The sequence below is a fragment of the Apostichopus japonicus genome, chromosome 20 (assembly GCF_037975245.1).
Source record: "Apostichopus japonicus isolate 1M-3 chromosome 20, ASM3797524v1, whole genome shotgun sequence".
Taxonomy (NCBI): Eukaryota; Metazoa; Echinodermata; class Holothuroidea; order Aspidochirotida; family Stichopodidae; genus Apostichopus; species Apostichopus japonicus.
The window spans coordinates 13,639,759-13,662,368 of NC_092580.1; the positions used below are offsets into that span (position 1 = coordinate 13,639,759).

The window sequence follows — 22,610 nt, forward strand, 5'->3', positions numbered from 1 at the left end:
AGAAGTGACCTACCCTAGTTGCATTCGGGTATCTTGCCTACTTTGCAGAGGAGAATGAGGGGCATGTTGCTAAATATAGACATTACCTATTGGAAGTTATTCTACCTGCTACTCTGATCTTAGAGGTGGGAAAGAAGTATTCCATAGCTGGGGATCCCCAACACATGTTTGAAATTAGGGGTAGGAGTAATAAAATCCAAGTTGGTCGAGATTTAGTGTTGTCGAAATGGCCAAACATGTGCTATGCATCATCATCCCTGTGAAAATTATTGGATCCCTGATGAAATCCCTGATGAAATCCCTGATGAAAGTTTTTGTTCACCTTTACAGTAGGCAATCTGAATGAATCTGGTACAAAATGAAATCTTGATTTTGATATAGCAGGCAGCTGATCTTTCTCTGACTCTCTAGAATATTTCGGGAACAATATTAATTTCAAACTGTGATAAAACAGTAAGGTCATAGGATATCCTCCCAAAGGCTTCTCAAACCTGTTATCAAAATGCTCTTTTTTTATGAAAAATATGCCCCCTCCCCCATCCCCTAAAAAAACGAAATAAAAATGACAAAAACAAAACGTTCCTTTTCTTATATTGTGAATGTATTACATAGTTCTGCTTGATAACATCACAAACAAACTAATGTCACTAAATTACAAAATAAATTTGACAAAGACAGAATATCTCTGACTTTATGAAGAACTAAACTCAATTCCCTCTATAGATCCCAATGGTAGCTAATTAAAGGACAGAGAAAATTGTAGCTCACTTTATAAATGATCACAAATTCTCTGTAATGGTTTCTTGAACCACACTCGACATTTACTAATACACATTATTAACACGACCGTCACACTTCTTCCAAAGTTGGATCTGACATTGGGTTGTAAATATGCATTGAAGGTTGTAAATATGCATTAGAGGTTGTAAATATGCATTGAAGGTTGTAAATATGCATTGGAGGTTGTAAATATGCATTGGAGGTTGTAAATATGCATTGGAAGTTGTAAATATGCATTGCAGGTTGTAAATATGCATTGGGGATTGGAAATATTTCACAGTTAGTTTGGATACCACACTCTCTAATTAAAGAAAATCTTTCAGATAGTAACCAGAAATTTGAAAGGGGGGGAGCAGAATTTTAAAACTGGCACTTCTCACAAAGGGGGCATTAATACACTTAATGGAGCGCCATGATGTACAAAGAAAAATTTTGCCCAAAAAGCCTGCCATGTTGCAGTAAATAAACAATAATAAGAATATTGTGTTATGTAGCAGATGAACTTTCAGGGGAGAAATTGAGAAGGGATGCTTAGCTTTCTGTAACCTGAACTGAGGGCTTTAATGATATTTTCTGCTTTTAGTTAATTTTTATTTTTGGTGGTACTCCAAGGGAGGGGGGGGGGAGGAAATCACTCCCATTGCTCCCCCCTGGCTGTGTCCCGGATAAGTACTTATTGTCTGAATTAATACTTCATGTTTTGAAAATGCCACATAAGTAACAAATTTTGAAGTAAACTGTGACTAATCTTTTCTTTGAAGGTTGATTTATACTGTAAAGACCCAATTTCGGAAAATTCTGTGCAATTTGCAACTTGAGAAAGCCACGACAGATGTGAAGCCACTGATCCTTGAGAGTAGCAATTTTTTTTCTTTTTGACTTCATATGTTTCAATGAGGCGATACATAATGGAGACATAAAATTGAATCATTCTCGATGTCTAATGAATATTCATACATCTCATGAATTATTCATAGTGACAAGAATTTGACAGCAGTTTGACAGCAGGGAGAAAATATCTCAATTTTCTATGTATCTTTCAAAAGCAGGATGCGATTATACTTAAAAGGAGGAGCAGAAAAGAAAAAGAAAGAGTGAAAAAAATAGGGAGGATAACAAGGAGGAGAGAACTCTTACAAAAGCTGGAGATCAAAGTTAGGTACCAAGATGAATGGAACTAATATACTAAATGAAAAGATTCTGTACTTGTAAGCTTAATAAATGAATAATAATGATGATTATAAACTTACGACAAATAATAACACTCCTAAAAAAACCATTGCATCTTCATGTTATTATTTACACGCTCCAAAACAATGGGCCATATATGATACTACTACGATACCACCCCCTCTTCCCTGCCCCCTCTTCCCCGCCCCCTCCCCCTTCCATTTTATTGTAGCCTTCCCAAGAGGAATATAAGGTCAATATAGCATCGTGAAAGTTGGAAACAGCATCTGAATCTAACGACATGTCATGCTTGGTTGTTAAGAGATGGAGCAGAAAAAATTAGTTTGGAGGAGGCTGTTGAAGTTCTGATGGTGAAGTCTGTTGATAGTTGCAATGAAATGATTACACAAGGGGCAGTGAAACTTATTGCAATGTACAGCAGTAACTTCTCATCAAAAGTGAAACTGAATTGCGGTCCATGGTATGAGGTTGAGGGAGTTCTAAAAACCACTAATAGTTTGAATGGGTGAAGGGGGTGGGGGAGAAGAGGGAGGGGGAACATGATTCACAAATTATTCAATACAGCATGTCATGCAAAATTGTCATAATACATTACTACTACATTACTACTGTGCTTTTGTTTGGAGTCAACCAAATCCTTTACCCAAAGATATTAATTAAATAGCAAACCATTGTGATTTGACAAGCGATACAATTGCTGTTAACTTTGTTCAGAGATGATGAAAACTATTTATTCCTTGTATTTGCTTTTTTGAGCTGCTAGAATCATTCTGTGTTAACCATTGTACCAGCTCAAAGCAGGTGCAGAGTCTCTTAAAGTGTGCAACGAAAAAGTTGCAAAACACAAAATTATTAGTTACCACAAAATTCTCATTATTATACAACAAACAAGTTAGGATTATTCTTGCACTTTATTTTGCAAAAAGATGCTGCGTTTGTTTTATCGGGGTCTCCTTTTCCTTTCCTTAAGTATACCATACTTTCCGATATCAGATAATTAACTGATAATTTAATGTTTTCAGTGTTTAGAGTCTGGATAAGCTTCCTGGTTGGATATTGTTTTTTTTAAACTTCACTTTAAAACCTGGTAAGAATATGTAAATATAGTTTATAGATTGTCAATAAAAACAAATCTGGATAGAGAAGTAAAGATATGCAGTTACATTACCCAGGATTATGAGATGGGTATACCGATTCTAGTACAGTGATGCACCAGGGATGCAGTCGAACATATTCAGTCTATTATGAATCGGTGAAACTTGATGAAACATTTAAGAGAGGTATGATTATGGTAAAAATCATTGTGAAAACAAGACAAAATACGGCTTAATATTCAGCTTCTTACATTCATATCAAAACAAAGAGTTATTAAGCTTGAAATTCCCTCATTTGGTTTTTTTTTTTAATAATTCTTGTTTCTGATCATCTCCACTTCAATCCCAATTAAAGTGACCTCTATATAATTGTTTCACTTCAAATGTATACAGTATTCTCAATAAGACTTAGAAAGTGCAAAACTAAGTCATGGTTAAATAGTCCAAAACAAAGTGCACATTGGTTAGAGTTTGGAGCTGTAATTTTCAAAGTTTTTACAATGCAGTTGCACAACAGTTAATAATCAATCAAATATGCACAGTAAATGGTATACCATTCTTGACCGTCGTGAAACCCCACTTCCTCACCCCCCCACCCCATGCCTACTCCCACAATACATTGAGCCTTCCTCATTCCTATCTCCCAGTACAGCACTTCACAGTACAAACAATAAAGACAGGTAAACTACTTAAAAACTCTACAATTATCTTTTAATTCCAAACGATTCATAATTTGTGAAGACTTCTTTTTCTTCAATCTAAAATTTCATTTAAAACAAAAAATTGAACTTTTAGTCGATTATTCATCCATTACTTCCTTTTCATCTCCAACTAACCATCGCCAAGGAAACCAATGCCAAAATAAACCAAAGAACCACCTTATTTTAATAATGAAATATGCCCCCCCAAAAATGTGGTTTTAAAGAAAATTAGTAAACTCTTTTAACAGATTTAAACAAAAACTCTTTAGGAAGTAACAGCCTTCAAAATGACTTGAGATCAGAGGAAGGAAAAAGTGTCGGAACCCCCCTCCCTACCCCCCCAAGGAAAAAAAAGGAAGTCAATATCAGTTGAAGGGGTTTCCAAATGGTGAGAGATGTCAACAACAAGTTTGTATGAAATATTGTTACTTAGGAGATGGCTTAGATCAATTTATTCTACAATGGTGATAAACACAGGTTACCCAGACTGTTCGCTAAGTTAATTGGGCGAAACAGAGCAGACGTTTACACTGTGATGAAGCATATATCTTGACAACATCAAACCAATACCCTACTCACAAGTTTCACCATCTGTCATCCAACCTCACCTTGATTGTCTGATAACAGGTCTCAACTTGAACCCTGTGTCAGAGCCTGCTACTGGTAGCTAACACCTACCAAACTCCTGTGTTTCGGAGTGCAAAATTCCGGCTGTCTTTTGAATTCTTTCGTCTTTTTTTAAATTTTTTATAGTTCTAATTGAATATATCAGCTCAGTCTCAATGCGGTTGAATATATCAGCTCAATCTATGAGGCATATGGCAATACAAAGGAGTACAAAAGAATTAGCTAGTATTCATTCTCTGATTATGGCTTTTGTTTGGTTCTCCTCTTACCTACCGTTAACTGATTGAAAACAATGAATGCACACTTATATCAGAGCCTGTAGTAACAATATATATATATTCATGCACTGAACTTTAGCACGATACTGTGTCTTAAATACAACAACAAGAACAGTGTTTTTTTTTCTCTGAAGTAGTGCCTTTGGCAAAATCAAAGTTGTCCAAGCAGGGTTTGAAACAGCCGACTACAGCAATGGCTGGTGGTAGTTCCTTGCAAGTCCTGTGTCACACTACCTTCTTGCACAAATTTTGGTGGCATGTTGTTTCAGGCTTTTGCTACGGTGCCTGCTTCATAATGCATATATATATTTTTGCGCCCTTTGAGCATTCAAGAACACAGAGAATTAAATTAACAATCATCAACCCACACAAGCCTTAAATATTTTTAAGTAGCATGCAACTTTGCTTTAATTTTCCAAATTTATCTAAAAGTTCTCACACAGACCGTGTGAACTACAGTATCTCACTTCTGATTTCTATCAAACTTTTCATACTTCAACGAAATGGAGATAATATCAGTTCATGTCAATTTTTCAAAAAGGGTGCATATGAATGAAAGTTTGGTAATGGTTAGACTAATTACAGTAATTGAAGAAAAAAGAGGGTGGGGGTGGGAGGTGGGGGAGTGGGTGGGGAAATTGAAAAAGACTAATTTTATACATTACTTGAATAGCCTGTTTTAGAAAGAGAGAAAAAAAAAAGCCCACTAAGATAAATACAAATTTGTGGTCATAATCGAGGACAACAAATTATGTACAAATAGGATTGGCCTGGATTTCATGACTCTTTCGACTCCCATGTATTTTTTTTTTTTCCATTTTTCTTAGTAATTATACAGAGACCCCTTCTTTGACGAAGTAGAAAAGTAAAATTCCCCTCTGTCGCTCTCAGCAGCTGCACCCGCTGCTGGATTGTTTATCGTTCCCGTCCAGCTTGATCGGTGTGGGCGTGGTTTGGTACATCTCCGCCTCCGGCTCCTGCGCCAGGGCGTTCTTGGCGATCGTTTGGAAGGCTTGCTCCACGTTGATACTTTCTTTGGCGCTGGTCTCAAAGTAAGGAATGTTGTTCTTGCTTTCACACCAGTTTTGAGCGCGTTTCGTAGATACCTGGTCGAGAGAAAGAGAGGGTAATGAAGTTGCCCTCGAGGGCCAGGGTAGGATGCAGTTAAATCAAAGAGTTTATTATATTCAGTACTGTACTATGACACGGGAGTCCTACTTTTAACAGTGATAGAACAATTGTGAAATATTCCCCCCCTTTTTGTGTCCATTTTATAGTAACTAGGAAGATTACCACTAATTGTCAATCAGTGAAGTTCTAATGTCGCGTTAAGGTAATCATACATAGACTAGGCTGACTTTGTCATCTTGTGCGCTTCAAAGCAGGGAATAGATCTACAGTAGGCTACGCGCCTAGGCACAATGCAGTACTCACGCAAGCGTTTACAAGTTATAGACTAGACCTGGATGCGAAGGTGAACTGAAACGCACCCCAATTGATACAGATGTCAACAATGGTGTGTGAAAATACCATATAAAAATTTGTTCGTGGAACTTCTAAAATTACCAAAAAATTATATTGTTTCACCACTTCATGATCTCTCATGAGCAAAAAAGGAAAAGTTTGTCCTACATGAAATTTCATATGAAAAGAGAACTAAGAAACAAAGTTGCTGAAATTTTTGGGAAAGTTTGGCAATATCTGGAACTCCATAACCATGTACACAGAGCTGTGTGTGAGCTAAAACCTGTCATAAAAGATTCAACACAATTAGCAATTTGTAAGGCCCGATGAGTGTCATTGGAATGTATGAAATTGCATGTCAATTACTGTAGTGTGGGTGTGTCGACTGTCTGGCTGATATAATCAGATGCTATGCTTCAGTAGTTTGCTAACTACAAAAACTCTGGTTCACAGTAGAGTACAGTATGACACTGCTATTTAAAAATAACACTAGACTACAGAATCCATGAGCCAAATCTAACTTGATGAAACATTTGTTTTGAATTAAACCTCCTTGGAAGCAAAACACTTGGAGAGGAGAGTTCCTATTTGTGACAAACCGAGGACCAAATGTTCCCATGCAGGTTGGGTATGATGCTACTGCACAAATGAATCCACAAGTCAAAATTTTAGAAGAAAGGGTTAAAACTTTCTCCTCAGTTGATACAGAATCTCATGATCTTGCCTCTCCAATTGTTTCCATAGAATGCAAACAAATGAAATAGTCAGATGTTTCAAGGAACACATATCTCTCGGGTAGACCTTTTTTAGGGGGAAGGTTTAGAATGTTAATTTTTGAGGCTTGGAAACAACCACTTACCATTCTATGTTCCAAATCTATCTTGTTCCCTAGAACAACAAATGGAAAATTCTCTGGGTCTCTAGGGCTGGCCTGGATCAGAAATTCATCTCGCCAACTATCTAGGGACTTGAATGAGTTTGGTGATGTTACATCAAAGACCAAGACGCAACAGTCTGCCCCTCTGTAGAAGGCCACTCCCAGACTCTGAAACCTCTCTTGACCAGCAGTATCCCAAATCTACAGAAAACAGTGAGAGAGAGAGAGACAGTGGGATTGAAAATCATTTACAAGAATGTCGGAAAGTGTGGCAACCAAAAAAAAAAAAATTTGAAAACAAAAAAAAGGGGGAAACTACAGCCTCAAGTATCCCTCACTTACAGACTTGAAGTAAAAGAAGGCAATTCTAGGTTTTAATGATAGAGAAACAATGCTTAAGGAACTTCCTTATTTGTTTTAAGCACACAAGCTTGGTTGGTCATGATACTGTATACCTGTCGCAACACGATTTAGGAAAACCCCGTAAAGTATTTTATTGATGGCTTCGCGTATTGAGTTAATTGGATGCATATTATATAGCCATGGTTTTGTGCATCCTTAAGCGTTACTCAATAATGTATTGTTGACAGAGTATCGGAATTCGGCATCAGCAGTATATAAGTACCGTAGAGCCACATGCTCTTTCCTTATTCTGTCTCGAGCTTGAACCAAGCAAAACCGTAAGTTGCTCTTGTTTAATTATGCAACACTTAGGTAAAATTTCAGTTCAAAAGAAAGAAAATCAGTATATCAACCGTCATTGTGACTCATTACTTTACGCATTAAATTGGTTTGTTTGGTACATTTATAGATGGCAAAAGAGGCAAGGGGGAAGAAAAATACATGCTGAACGAGAAACAAAGAAGGAAAGCCAACGCTCATATCGAGACATCCTAGAAAAGGAAGAAATCTATTGAGGCCAGGTGAAGACGAGGCTGAATGGAACCTTAGATAAACAAATAGACATAAACCTGAAGAGAATATAAAAAAGATGATTCTAACTTGTATTAATTTATTGTTGTTGTTGTTATAATTATATTTCACATTGAAAACACATATACTCTCTTTGTCCTTCTTTAAGCCCTTGTCGACTGCTCTCTGCAAAGAATCTGTGACAATACCACACAGCACAACAAGTATGTGATGGTGATAATGTTAGCAAGTTTGAACGAGGAGCAGTTTACATTAATTGCCCAATGTGACAGGATGTCTGTACAGTGTCAAGGTCCTACAGTAAATAACACTTATCATAAACTGTCATTACATACACAATGGATTCCTCAAGGAGACACTGGAGTAAAAAATTAATTTGAAAGCATCTTTTTGTGTTGATTTCAACAGAATTTTGTTTTTTCCCATTTCTATCTTGATCTTCATTTGGTGAAAATTATCAAGGATGATTGCTCAGTTTGATCAAAACTTGGAACATAAAATTTGGAATATTTACGTAGGTTTGTGTAAAAGTTGTCAACCAAATGCAGAAAGGTGCTGTAACCAGCCGGTAGCCTTTTAGTAAAATAACATACTGTAGCCATAATATTCCTTTCTCCCAAGTAGCTGACATAAGTAACTATTAGCAATTGGGAGTTTTGGGGTTCGTTCCATGCTTGGATCATAGTCAGAAGGGTCATTCATCTAAGACTTTCTGAATTGAAAAAATTCCAAATTTGACTTAAAGATGTTGAATTGGAAGCCACCCAACGTTAAAGTTGTAATCCATCAGCCCTTGAAGGCTTCTCCCACACTCGTGGTCGCTTTAGCATCATTAAAATAAATCATTGATTTGATTTGAATACTAATAATATTCCAAACTTATAAAGCACCTTTTCCAATAAAATATAAATGCTCTATTTAGGTGTTGTTACAAATAAAAGGTAAAATACAAACAAAGAAGAGGTAATATTACTTATTAAAAAAGTACAGGAAAGTAGCACACAGACGAAAAGCGAAACCTTAGTATGTTGTTCCGTACAAAACTCTTTACGTTCAAAGCATTTCTACTTACCTCATGACTAGGTACAACTACTGTAATTCAGCTTTAATAAACTTACGAAACTTACATGGCAAATGCTTGGCAATAACAGCTTCTGCCCTGGATCTTAAGGAAAAACATACTTGAGCAACATGAAGGTGTTGAGCCAAGCTAAAATTATGTGGAGAATTTGGAAAACAGAATACGATATTTGTCACATTTGTGTTTTACTTTGGTAAATGAAACACATCCTCAGTATTTGTAGCATTCTACAAGAGAAAGGCCATTCTTGAAAAGCAGTACAGATATTACAGTAAGTACTAATGCAAGATTAAGGAATCGAGTATCAAGGGAACTAAGTATTACATTCACTTGCACTATCGCTACTAATCTGTGTTGCTGGCTGATTTTTCCCGGAATGTTAAGCGACTCCAAATATCAGAGATGGCTTTACTTTATACAAAATATGCTAAGGGAAAAGACCTCCAAAGTTAAAAAAATAATAATAATAATACGTAGCAAAACTACGGTTTCGTAGGAATTTGAGAATCCAACCTGGAATTCTGCTCAAAACAGTTTGTAAAGTTGTGAATGAAATACAACAACGAAAGAACAAGTTGTTCCCTGAATCAGCAAAGTAACTAGTTTTGTAATGATTGTGGACAATGGCCTTAAAAGGAGAAAAGGAGCAGAAAAGTGTGTTGATCTCCAGCAATTTTAGGTCTGTATTTAAGGAATGGAAACCAATGGAAACAGGATACACAGTACAGTATATATATATTCACCGTTTATCCCTATGTGTGTGGTTTGTGGAAAGGAAACAAGTTTAACCCCACTGGATGAAATACTAACATTATTCTGACCTGGTTGGATCAAACAACTTCCCACAAGCCTACAGTCATTGCTTATACAGCAAGGCCTCCATTCATTAGTTTCTATTAACACTTTTGTACGTGGAAATGGCCAGAGCAGCACACGATACACAGACCACGGGTATACGAGCAACATATAGTTCTGAATGACTATATAGTAGACATCCAAATCATATAGTTCAGTTTGCTGGACACCTCAATAGGCAATATTATGCCAATAAGTGAAGCTATCAATCCAAATTTTACACAAAGTCACTCTCTCCTGTGCAATATATCATCCCGGATACATGATTACATTCCTGGAAAACCTGTACATGTATGCATTGCAAATATGTGTAAGATTCACTTTATCGGGAATAATCATATATAGAATCTCTCTCATGGCCTCTTGTCCCCATTGACTGTTTTAACCATCCCAACATAAGTTTCGGATAGGAATTTGTGGGGAAAAATTCATCTTCATTCTTGACATAAAATGTAAAAACTGATCTTTTTTTCTTTAATACTACATAAACTCAAAAGATGAACAGGGTTTTCAAGAGAGAGCCCTAAAAAAAAAATTTTTGTAAGAAATTTGCCAAAATGCTCTTAATCCTATGAATTGCTACACAAAATTGTAAGTTTACACTAAATAATTTCTTGGTTTGGGATCTCCCATCATACCATCTTTGTTCTCATCTACATATGATATTTTCACATTATTAAACCAGGTTTGTTAGATATGTTATTTGTTCTCTCTCCTTATTCTTTTGAAATACACCCATCCGGTGATTTATCAAGATATTAAAGCGAGTCTTCATTTCCAGTCCCGATTTAACTGTAGTATCATCGCATGAATGTGCACATCCATGTTAACTATTTGATGTGTGTAAGCATGAAATTAGGCGGAAATGTTATGTATGCTAGTGCTACCGTGATCAATATTACAGTAATTCAATCCTCCACATAACTGTAAACTATGCAAACTACAACAACTTGTATCCTGCATTCTGCACTAAATCTCTTACACAAACTGGTAACGACGATTTGCTCGACCGTTAAAGAAATTAACGGCCCTTATTATAAACTTAAGGCCACGCCTTAAATCACAGTAGCTATGAATGTTCAGTGCTTACAGGAACCTAGATCAGCTGATCACTGTAGCACTCTACCAGAAACACAAAATATTATCACCAAACCTGCTACTGTATTGCCAATACGTTCATTGAATTTGCTGGACATGAAATGGTAAGTTTATTGAAGAGGTCGTGGAAGAGGTCGAAGAGGAATGAGGCAACAGCAAGAACATGAGACGAAAAGATCGACAAGAAGCCATTACAATATGTTACATCCCAGGGTCACTTTCAGTTTTTATTGTAACATGACTAATCTACAAAAATAGACATCTCTTGATGAGTTTTCAAATTTACAAAAGCATCACTCCAGTATATTCAACATACATCATATTTAAGTACAGAATCCCAGTTTCTTAATTAGAACTTAATAATGTATATTCACATAACATCTGTTGATTTCTTCAAATTGTGCAACTTCGATCAGGAGATAGGCCTACATGGACTTACACTCAGTCATATAGATCGTTCAATATCATTCGGTCCTGTGACGTTATACCTTTGTCATTTTATAATGTTGTCTGGGCAATTAGTCTCATGTAATTTTAATAGGCATTAATTAATGGTGCAGCTATGGCAAAGTATTTGCAACTCATCACTTCTCTTAACAGGTGACGATGCACAACATGGACAAATAGGCAATGCAAGGTTTTTAAGAAATTTAGTAGATACGCAACCTGGACTGCTCCTGGACATATGGGAACTGCAACCTTCCTCGTGTACCTGTGGAAGGTGCCAGGACATGCCAACCATCTAAGAAGAAGTGTATTGCACAGGTGGTCAGAACAACTGCCTAGCTGACAGGCCTGTAGCCAAGTGGGGCAATGGAGGCATGTAGCTGTTGCCAAGTGCCAATGCAGGAACTCTGAGCTTAAATCACAATACCAAGTTTGATATGTTTATAGGCCCACTAAACCCTCCACCTCCCTGTTGGTTGAGGTGTTCATAGGCTCACTACACCCTCCACCTTCCTATTGGTTGAGGTGTTCATAGGCCCACTAAACCCTCCACCTTCCAGTTGGTTGAGGTGTTCATAGGCCCACTACACCCTCCACCTTCCTATTGGTTGAGGTGTTCATAGGCGCACTAAACCCTCCATCTTCATGTTGGTTGAAGTGAACAAATGAGTATCCAGCATTAACAGGATTCAGCTCATTTTCACATAATGAATACACTTGTTCACTACAGGAAAGTCCAGTACAAATTCTTCTTCCCAGCTAGACCTATCCTGGTACCTCACCACTAGTTCAGTCATTGGTGGTTAGGGTAGACCTGATTGTTGGGGCCAGTCTCCTACGGTCACTTTTTGCAAGAACTGATCCACCTCTCTGGGTGGATGGGTCCTCCAGCCTCTTGTGAGAAACTCCTGTCATCATACCCCTTGCCTCTTTCACTGGGACAATCCCCACCCCCATCTCTCAGATCCCTTGAACGTCTTCTGGGTCTGTTTGTAAAGAAGTAAATTATAAAAGTATGCACATCATTGATCCTTAAGAACACTAAATGCAATTGAATCTGCTGATATATAAGAAACAATAGCAAGGGGAAACATACATGGAGTACACTTGTTTCAGACGACAGTACAGAAGCCATTGTGTAGGCACCGCTAATGCAGATACACAACAATGTGAAGGGATTAAAACCAGTGTTGAGAAGGCTTCCACAACCTCCATTTAAAGATGTTTGAACTTGCAGTAAATTTGGTACACTTAACCAATGGACCACAATGGAAATTCTTTGAAGCCAGGATGCATTGAGGTTTTGATGACTTCATTATAAAAGGTTGTTCACCAAAAATAGCTCTCATAATAATCATAACAAGAAATTGTTTGCAGTTGTGTACAGTTTTCACAATAAGACAAACTATCAGGGCAATTCCAACAATATCTGCCAGAATCACAAAAAAAAGGTACACTTTTGTAAGAAATTTCTTTAAGAAATATGTTAGGAATAATCAGCCTAAATTAGCAAAAGACAGAGTAGGAATAAATAACTTTGGTAAAAGACTGGCAGAATTTGGAATTTTCCCTGCAATTTTATTTTTCCAAGTTTTGGAAGGAGAGACATTTCCATATATTTTCACTTTGTCGCCCAAGCATGTACAGAAGGAGCTTACCGGGTACCTTTATTGAGCAGAATGCTCATGAAGAAGAAGAAAATTAAGCCTGCCGTGATTGCAAGATTTCTTCATTTAAGAAAAAAGGACACTATTGCAGTAATGCATGCTTATTTTAATGGAATGGCTTTGTAAAGATAAACAAACAGATATACCATTAACTCACCAGAATCGGTGTAATAGTCCGGGCTGTTCATAAGGCGCCTGTCTAGGACAATCTCCCTCGAAGCAACATGTGGTGCAGACGAGCCCTCGGTGATTACCTTTGCCTGTCACAGCTCTGGCAATGGACCATGCTTGTACCTTGCTGGTCCTAAAACATCACCAAACACCCCTCTCATGCCTACCTGCAACATGAAGCAATATGCCCCTCCATTACAACCTTGTGAAGGTTGTGAAGAGAAATAAACAATGTGTTATACAATGAAGAGTAAGGACATTACGGAAGAAAACTTAAGCCGGAGTAAAGGCTCGATAGCATCATGCTGGTTACAAAACTGCTTGTTCGGCAAAGCTGTGCGCAGGGGCGCAGAGGGGATTGATGAATCCTTGTATAAAAAATGAGGCTGTGGTATGATCAGATTCAATTCTTGTTGGCATCATAACTTTGCTCAGTGTAGCTGTTGAGCAGTGATACAGAGCAAGGATCCTCTACCCCACCCAGTCCTTGGGAAAGTGAATAAAACCTAGAGATACAAGGCAGTCATAGTGGTATCACTGACAGCAACACATGTAGTTTCAATCAGATATATTCCTGGAATCTTTTTCAAACTGTCAGACCTGATCCAGTTATCGACCATGGCTGGGTATTGCGGTATGTTTACAAATCTCCATATCCCTGCCGTTGCATAGTAGGCTATAGGTTAAAACAAGGGCATAGGAACCGGGGGCGCGGGCCCCCCAGTGAAAAATATGGGGGGTGGAAGTATCATTCTGCCCCCTTGCTCCGCAAGTCAGAAAACCCATTTTTCATTTCCAAATGAGAAAAAAATCTCATTTGGAGCACCAAATTGCATCTAAGGCCATGAGAAAACGCAAAATTATTTACAAAATGGAGTGGGTGTTGAAGTGTGCTATGTTGCACCAAATTGCATCTGAGGCCACCTGGAAATGCAAAAAAAATCCAAAGGGGAGGTGGACACCCCCTCCCCCAGGCCGGCCATCAGTCTTCAGCCCCCCCCACTCAAAAGTACCTTCCTACGCCACTGGGTTAAAATTTGCAATCCGGAGAGAAAATGTCCTGGCATCTCCCGCAGTCACAAATAGTTACCTTTTTCGATCATATTCCACACCACAATGTAAAACTGTCTCATAAATTGATCTGCATAAGTTTTATCCTCTTTTGGTACCAAAATGTTGTATTTCAGCTAGGCCTAGGCTATATCTGCATATTTTTTATTGTAGGTAGTACAAGGACATAACTGTAGCGATTTGCGTAGCCTATCGGAACCTAACGTCCTGTTCAAGGATTAGACTTAACCATGATACCTTGAGCCTTCATGGGCTGAGCCAACAGCTTGGCAGATTTTAATCTATTTATCAAATGGCCAATTAAGTTGTTTACCATCTTTACCTCAAGAGAGTGGTCTTCTGAAATTGATTAGGCTACATGATAAAGTACACTCGCCTGTCATACTGCAAACTGTAACACATTGTAACATATATGGCATACACCAAACAAGAGAATCAAGAATAAAGTAGCCACCAACTGTGGAGACCAGTATTAGATTCGTAACTGTTACTCTTAGTATTAGGCTAGCCTATATCCTAAGTTTGAGTTGGCCTTAGGCCTAGCCTATATGCAAAGTTATTTTAAGAAGACCATGCCTATAGCTTATTCAATTATATTCAGCGTCTGTTCCACAAAACTGTGGCTTTTTAACTCCGACGATGTATTCCAACTCTATATTAACATTATATACGTTGTGCAAAACAACCTTTTCAAAGGGAAGAAAACTCACTTGTCCAGTAAAAGTTTGACCATTTCCATGTCAGATTTCACTCCCAATTGGTCCCAGACATTTTGCTAAGTCTTCTTCGATATCGATTCGTCTTTTAGTATATTCCCTCCACTGCTGGGATTTTCGTACTTAGTCCCTTTGTTATTTTTTGAGGGAACTACTTGCTTTGATGCTTACGAAAGAGGAAACTAGCAAACGCAGTAACAATTTGACTAGACTTAAGCTACCGTACATGAAACCTACTGTGTGTAGATTAGTACATGTGCATTTGTACTATTTAGTGCAGTTGTTGTATTGTATTGTATTGTATTGTATCAACAATGAGTTGTGAGTTGGTTCGACTAACTGAATATGCATTACCCAGTATACTTTCATAGGCTTGTTCAAACAAGTGGCGCAATGAAATTGAATAAAAATTGTCAGCCACACATTATCAAATTTTATACTTTCGGTCGTCAGTTTTATGGAAATGGACAGCATTTGGCAAGATTGCTTCCCCAAAGTTTCCTTTATTTATTTACCTTAATTGTGCAGATGGACTGCCTAAACGTTGTGCCAATATTTTGGACCTAAAAATATTATATATTTCTTTGTCCAAACACACAATGCAACTTGTAATAGATTTGCAGTCTACATCTGCGATAGTGAGGCAAATAAGAGCAACTAAAAATATATCTGTATGTTTTAACCGTTGTTACATTGCAAAATGCTATGCAAATTATGGGCAAATCCCTATTCAAGTGCTAAGATGCATAGCATTCTGTACACAGTTAACCATAGTATATAATAAGGTACAAAATTAAGATCCTCCAAAAACTGCTATGCAACACTTTGAACACTAAATTATTTTCTACAAGGGCAGGAGAGAAACATTTAGTTGGAAAAAAAGGACGCTCAAGCCTAAGGCTTGCCCAAGGCCAGCATTACCGATTAGAGCAAGATTTTGGGACAATTTGAACTCCTTCCTGGAGGCATTTGGCCTATTGGTCCTCAATAAAGAAACCCTATAACACAGTTATATCTACCGTAGCCAAAGAGAAACGTACATCAATGATCAAACGTTGGTTTAATACTGACCTGCATTGTTACTAGTCTGTCGTCCACCATGAACTCTTTTGTGAGAAAGTCTGCTCCGATGGTAGCCTTGTATTGATTGCTAAATTTCTTGTTCACATATTGGTTCATCAGTGACGTTTTGCCAACACTACAGGAGAGATTTCGAGAAATATCACAAGTCAATAATATGCTGCTGTAGCTATTTTGTAAAACAAGCAGTAGTAATAACATAGTTCATGGGGAGCATGATACATTTCTGAAGAATCTTCACAAGGTTTATGGGGTGGAGGTGGGGTGGTTGGGGGTTAAAGTGGCCATGACACGAAAATTTCGAAGTCCTATATTTTTGGGATCCATCAAAGAATGTTCTCTAGAACATGTATCAACCAATCTGCCAGTTTAAAACTTGATTTTTCAAGTCGAAAATTGAGAATGAATTTACCCTTTTCGGCGTTTGAAACTTTGTTTACTCGAAAATTTTCCGATTCGCATGACGTCATGTGACGTCACGTTTTGAACACATTTGTTGTCGCTGCTTTACGATCCTCCGAACATACCATTCACGTACACAGTAGACAAGTACACATACCACTAGTAGTTACTAAACAAAACACCGATCACAAGTGCGATATCAAATCAAAATTTCCTGTGAAATGGCGGATTCAGAACCAATTGCGGCAACCGAAGTTCAAAGTGATAATGGTTCTTCACTAGGCAGTGAAATTGGGCTATAATTAGAGTGCCCTTTCTCATATTCGAAGCAGAGAGTGAAGGCGATGATCATTCCAATATTGAACCGAACGTTAAGGGTGGAGCGGAGGTGTTAGAACCGTATCAGTTCGAGCCTGTTAAACGAGCCGAAATTGAAGCTCCACAACATATCGAAGAAGACATCCGTTCGAAACCATTGCAAGGAACATACAACGTGGTAAGAATTTATTAACGAAGCATTTAAAAACAAAATCCAGTCCATTTTGTGCATGTGTTGTTGGAATTCGCGGAACACCCTAAACCGTATTGTGCGTTGTGTTACGGTAACTTACAACCCATATGTAGAGTGTGTAGTACTAGTAGGGTTGGTTGCATACTGAAAGTTTGGCTCGGGGATGTAAGTTGCATTATGCAGCCATGCTAGGTAGGCATATGTGTTATTTCATACTCATTATTACTTGGCTAGTACTTTGGCCTGGAGTTTTGCAAATCAATTTTCTGAAACAAAAGAATGTTTCATGATACACGGAAGGTGTAAAATCACAACAAATGTAATCATAACTGTACATTGTATGCCTGCTTGTTATTGTGGACATCATGGCCAACATTAATACATTTTGAACTTTCATAAATTTTTTCCCAGGCAGTACAGATACATAGCCTACGGTCAACAGGTTCAATGATACTTGGGGTTCCTAGCAAGACACGTCAGGGTTGTGCTACCATCATGTGCAGTCCAAAGGATCAGAAGTGATTTTCCAGCCAATGGTCATTACACTGGATTCAAGTTGCCAGGAGAAAACTCATTGTATAGGAAGCCTTGGTTGAGAAATTCCTCCAGAAACACCTTTTCTAAACTACGATTGTGTTGGATTATCAATCCGTCAGGGTTCCCTCAGTGTTGATATATTGAAATTCAAGACTTTTAATTCAGGATGAAAAGGTTATTTTCCAGACCCAACATCAACAATGAAAGAAAAGGCATGTTTTGAAGCATTTGGACACAAGTATTGGCGTGACCGTGATGTCATATAATATGTGCATAAGGGAACGGACATTGACCTTTTTAGGGGCATTTACCTCCCAGACGTTTGATTTGTACCTTTAATCTGGAAGCCAAAATATCCATATCACCAATGATATTTGACAGAAAAGTCATAATAAAGACCAATGGAGGCAGCAGAACTCTTGAATGTTTTGACTTTGTTTCTTCAGCAGCAGTTGGTTTGTTTTGTAGTCTTTCTTCAAAAACTCAGCAGTACACCCTGTTAATGGTATTCGATTGTTTTAATGCGTGTGATGCTGTGTTTCACATTGCCCATCAGTGTTGTACGTGTCGTCGTGCTTGTGTAACATTTTTGCATGTGAGTTACTTCGTGCAGTGATTCTTGGTTTAAATAACCCTTTATTGTATTTGCTTCTGGATTATTCTAATTAATTTGTCACAACAACGATTGATAGCGATGGACATGCAACTGCTTTGTAGGCTTAAAGCCAAAAAATTCATGTAAGTTGTTTTCTTTTAACCTCCTTTGATGTCACAAATTACATTAGTGTAATTTAAGAATGATAATGTTTATGGAAAGTACAGTTTTACTTTTATGTCATATAATACAATGATTGTTGTTAATGTTAGTTCAGATTGTCCAGAATGACTGTCTAGAACTGATATTGAATAAATTTTGTTCAATGATTTAACACTTGAACTATGTTGTGTGAATTTTTGGCTCTGTGACTTTAAAATAAATCGCTTTGAGATTTAATTAAACACCCTTTGGAATAAAATCTTTTTACCTACCTAGTATTTTGACCCATCCCCATTACCCCCACTCCCTCCACAACATAAAAAATGGTTTTCCTGGAATAGGAATAAGAAATTATTGCTATAACTAACTGATCCAGCATATTCCAGAAATAAATTGGGGCACTGAGATTTGTTCACAAGAAGATGTAACCCATCGCTTCTGAAGCTAACCTCATAGCTTATTAGTATACAATAGAGCAATGAAGGGGGTGTTAATTTAGATGATACAGTAAAATCTCTTCGTCTATTGCGACTTCAGTGTAGTAACACTAATACTATAGTACTACTAGTGCTCAGCGCGCTACCTCCTAAGGATCGCCACTTGCCCCATTGGAGGTTTCCTGTTCCCCGATCTGGTCTTCAGAGTAGTTTTTTGTGGATTACTTGACAGAAGAATGACTCTTTTATGTCGAACCGTTAAAGTCCATTTGTTTTATTTCATAACAAAAAGGAGGGATCGTAGTATGCTTCCGTGAAGTGTTCGCTTCATTCGGAGCTGCATACTGGCTAGGCCCAGTGAAATCGGCGCTGGTGTTGTGCACTAACTTGGTTATAATCGCCGTGTTTTTTTCGTCCTTCAGCCATGGATGAAGGCTAATTGCATGGGTAATGATATTTATGCAGCCCCCAACAACACAACGGACCGGCATTTCTCTCGGATAGTTTACAACAGTTGTAAAAAAAACTTGAAATTACTAACGATATAGCGTAATACAGTGGTTGTTCTATCAGTGTAAATGTGCGTGTACTGTCTATGGAACGGTATGATCGTCGCGCATCCGATACATGCCTGGGCTTTGCACGTGTGTTCCTAACATGACGTCATCATTGTCTTGTTGTGAAATCGCATTCTCAGATATCTATTTTCGAATGCGAATATTAAAACGTTAATTACTAATTAGTCCTTGAGGTTTTCAAGGTGTTGAGGATAGTTTTGAACATAGATTTTCTCATAGATTCAGAAGAAGTTACTCTCGATGAGTTGGATTTTTCGTGTCATGGCCTCTTTAAAGTAGCTATACTGTAGCTTGTGCAGCTGGAATATAACAACAGTTGTTACTCAACAATGCTGCACAGTCACCGCTGCATATGTTGGAAAGGCTTTGTACCTTAAAGTTGAAGTCAGGTGGCCATCCAATTTATAATCTTTGGCTACTTTGCTGTGGTTGTAGCCAACTAGCCTAACACCCCCCCCCCTCCCCCACCGGGCAAGAAAGTTGGCTCCAATGGTAGATTGCCATCTCTACAACATACAGTATGCAGTGATTAACTATACCTGTTTCATTTTTATAGTGGTACAGAACAGTTATTTATTGCTGTGTCTCATAATCATAATTTTCTCATAGGAGAAATGAATCCGTGCCAATGATGACACAGGAATAAATAAATTCAGTAATAAAGTATCAGGTCTCGCTGTCTTTCTTTCTTCTTATATCTTCTTCTTCAAATTAAAAAATAAATTGAATGACGTCAATTTTGATGAAGAAATATCCTATAAGGATGCAAACAAATTAGACAGCCAAAATTATGTCAAATTTACTTTCTAACATAATTAAAACAGCTTACTACTGATCCCTGCGATACCTTTTTTTTGGTTGAATAATAAGAACAGTTTTCAGTCAACTCACCCACTATCACCTAGGATGATGACTTTGAAGAGAACCTTCTTTCTTGATGTCATGGTGAATTGCTGTTAGATGGTTATTAACTGTTAAAAATGATACTTCACAATTTTTACAAAGTACCTGTTGGAGCAAGAAGAAGTACATCAATCATCTTTTGTTAACAGATAACCATTCTCTGTAGATATATAAATTGATAAAATTCTATAAGATTGAAATATCAATGTATACGGTTTCTTGCCACTTACTGCCTTTAATCAGTGAAATGTTACCAAGGCCTGGAAAAAATATTCTGAAAACCATACATGTGAAAAAGACCATATTTCTAATTAACATACTAAACATGTTGGTAAGGACCCTTTCCAAATCACATACAAGTCTAGCATCTTTCCAGGCCACCATAAAGAAAATTTAAGAGGTTTTGTAACATACATGCAGCATATTAACAGCTAAATGATGGGGCTTAGGTCATCCACCTACTCCAAAATCTGTTCAATTGTCCCTTAAACACCTCCTTCCACCTTTTTCCATTGCAAAATTTATTTGAATTATTTACTTAATTTTTAAAGAGCCTCTGCAATTTTGTCAGAAATGCATGTCGGATAATCAAGTCAACAGCAGGAGCTACAGCCTGCTTACAAAAAAGCCTTCATTTTGTACTTTTCGTAGCACATTCTCCCAATCTCAATTCCTCCATGAAGATCCATTTCCCATGCTCAATTGAGATCTCTTTAATTGCCAACCCACTGAAATACCCTTACTTTTATGTCTTTACTTTCATGCAATACATGGAACTAAAAAATAGTCCATGACAGCCCTAGCTAGGCCTTTTGCAAACTAATTATTGGAAAGCTACTCAGCACTTCTGATAACCAATGCAAAACTAATTATTGAAAAGCTACACAGCACTTCTGATAACCAATGCAAGTCTAGAGAATACAAATGATTCCAAAGAAATCACAACACACTATCTGCCAGCATAGCAGACAGTGTTAACTGTAAGTAAGAACATTTGCAGGGAGATAACGTTGCAAACAGATCAAATACTTGGAGGATGTTAATGAAATCATTGAAATTGCTCATAAGAAACTGAGACAATATTTGCTTGGGAACATGTTTCCAACATGAGGCTGAATATGGTTCTTATGACTTGACTCAATGCTGAACCTTTGTAACTTTTTACCAATTTAATTGCATGCTTACAGTTGACCTTTGATTCTACTTGTACATAGTGAAGTTAACTCCAAATGTGGCATTGCCATCATTACATGCATAAGCCAACCTGATGGAACCTAGTCTTTACGCAATTCAAGTTAGGTTACACTGTCCCAAACTTAATGTTGAAAAACACTATCTAGCCTAGCCTAGGCCTAATTAACATATGATTAACCAGTGAAAAACACAGAAAGATTACTACTTACTTGGTCTCTCTCTCTGTTTTCTGTTTGGTAGCATTAAAATTATGTTCAATGAATTGTTGATAGGATTAGGCTACCAGCTTTATCCTTTTGTGAAACACAAAATTTTGGCCTAACTAACTTTTAGACACTTATGCACTCAAGTTTAACAGACCTCCTGTCTGAATTGCAATAGCATTAATGATGTTAATGGCCATGCATGATCATAAATACCAATTACCAAAAATGTTTCAAAATATTTACTTATATTGGCCTCTATAACTGAATTATAATAAAATAAGAAAGGCTATATGTTGAATTTCATATAAGCTACTGCATTTTACTCTTACGTTGCAAAAGCAGTGGTCTTACAACGCAATATGTATAGGCCTATACCTATATCATTGTAACTCGAAATGTATGTGACTGCTCATCAGGTGATACAGGCTTTAACATTAGGCTTGTATACTGTATTACATCCTAACATGGTAAAGGGGGCGTTCAACATATTTCAGCACAGTACTTAGAACGTTAGACTATGTATATGGTTATCATTGAGGGATCTTAATAATACAAGAATACCGGCATGCTAAAGAACTAAATTTGCTACTTTTAAAATAATTCTCTACAAACCTAGCGCTGAGCAGTTACCAGGATGATTGCTACACTTATGAATCAAGCCAAAAATTAAATTCGTTCCTTGTCTTTGCTTTATGTTCTGTAATTCTGAAGACAAGTCCGTCACGCAGCTAGGACGTTACGTCGATACCTATTCTGATAAAAGGTCATGTGAGAAATAAGTATAGTGACGTCACATGAATAACGCCTGTTACACAAAACGGTATGGCATACCATACTTTTCACCAATTTGAACTACCACAATGGTTGCGCCATTGTATTAGGATGAACTTCTTGTACTTCTCTTGGGAAAACTTCAAACAGGTACCATCCAGTTGCCAGAGTTCACAGGAAACG

At 37.5% G+C, this 22,610-nt stretch overlaps 1 protein-coding gene and 3 long non-coding RNA genes across 4 annotated transcripts; 2 read left to right on the forward strand and 2 right to left on the reverse strand.

The window, feature by feature from the left end:
* Positions 1-579: 579 nt before the first annotated feature.
* Positions 580-22,426, reverse strand: LOC139961047 (ras-related protein Rab-7a). The gene is made up of 5 exons (XM_071959879.1): positions 22,269-22,426; positions 20,245-20,361; positions 16,123-16,249; positions 6,995-7,213; positions 580-5,777 (listed from the first exon to the last, which is right to left on the reverse strand). Exons 2-5 carry the CDS (start codon positions 20,295-20,297, stop codon positions 5,559-5,561), a joined length of 618 nt encoding a protein of 205 aa, XP_071815980.1. The 5' UTR covers positions 20,298-20,361; positions 22,269-22,426; the 3' UTR covers positions 580-5,558.
* Positions 7,220-8,068, forward strand: LOC139961050 (uncharacterized). The gene is made up of 2 exons (XR_011790706.1): positions 7,220-7,692; positions 7,824-8,068. It is a non-coding gene; the product is annotated as an uncharacterized lncRNA (long non-coding RNA).
* On the reverse strand, positions 10,304-16,114 carry LOC139961049 (uncharacterized). The gene is made up of 2 exons (XR_011790705.1): positions 13,251-16,114; positions 10,304-12,412 (listed from the first exon to the last, which is right to left on the reverse strand). It is a non-coding gene; the product is annotated as an uncharacterized lncRNA (long non-coding RNA).
* LOC139961048 (uncharacterized) lies at positions 16,256-18,510 on the forward strand. The gene is made up of 2 exons (XR_011790704.1): positions 16,256-17,029; positions 17,456-18,510. It is a non-coding gene; the product is annotated as an uncharacterized lncRNA (long non-coding RNA).
* Positions 22,427-22,610: the final 184 nt, after the last annotated feature.

Coding starts and splice junctions, on each gene's coding strand:
- LOC139961047 (XM_071959879.1), bottom strand. CDS start 20,297: ATGACATCAAGAAAGAAGGTTCTCTTCAAAGTCATCATCCTAGGTGAT. Junction 7,214..16,122: donor ACAGACTAGTAACAATGCAG/GTCAGTATTAAA, acceptor TGTTTTCTGTAG/ATTTGGGATACTGCTGGTCA. Junction 5,778..6,994: donor TAGATTTGGAACATAGAATG/GTAAGTGGTTGT, acceptor TCTCTCGACCAG/GTATCTACGAAACGCGCTCA.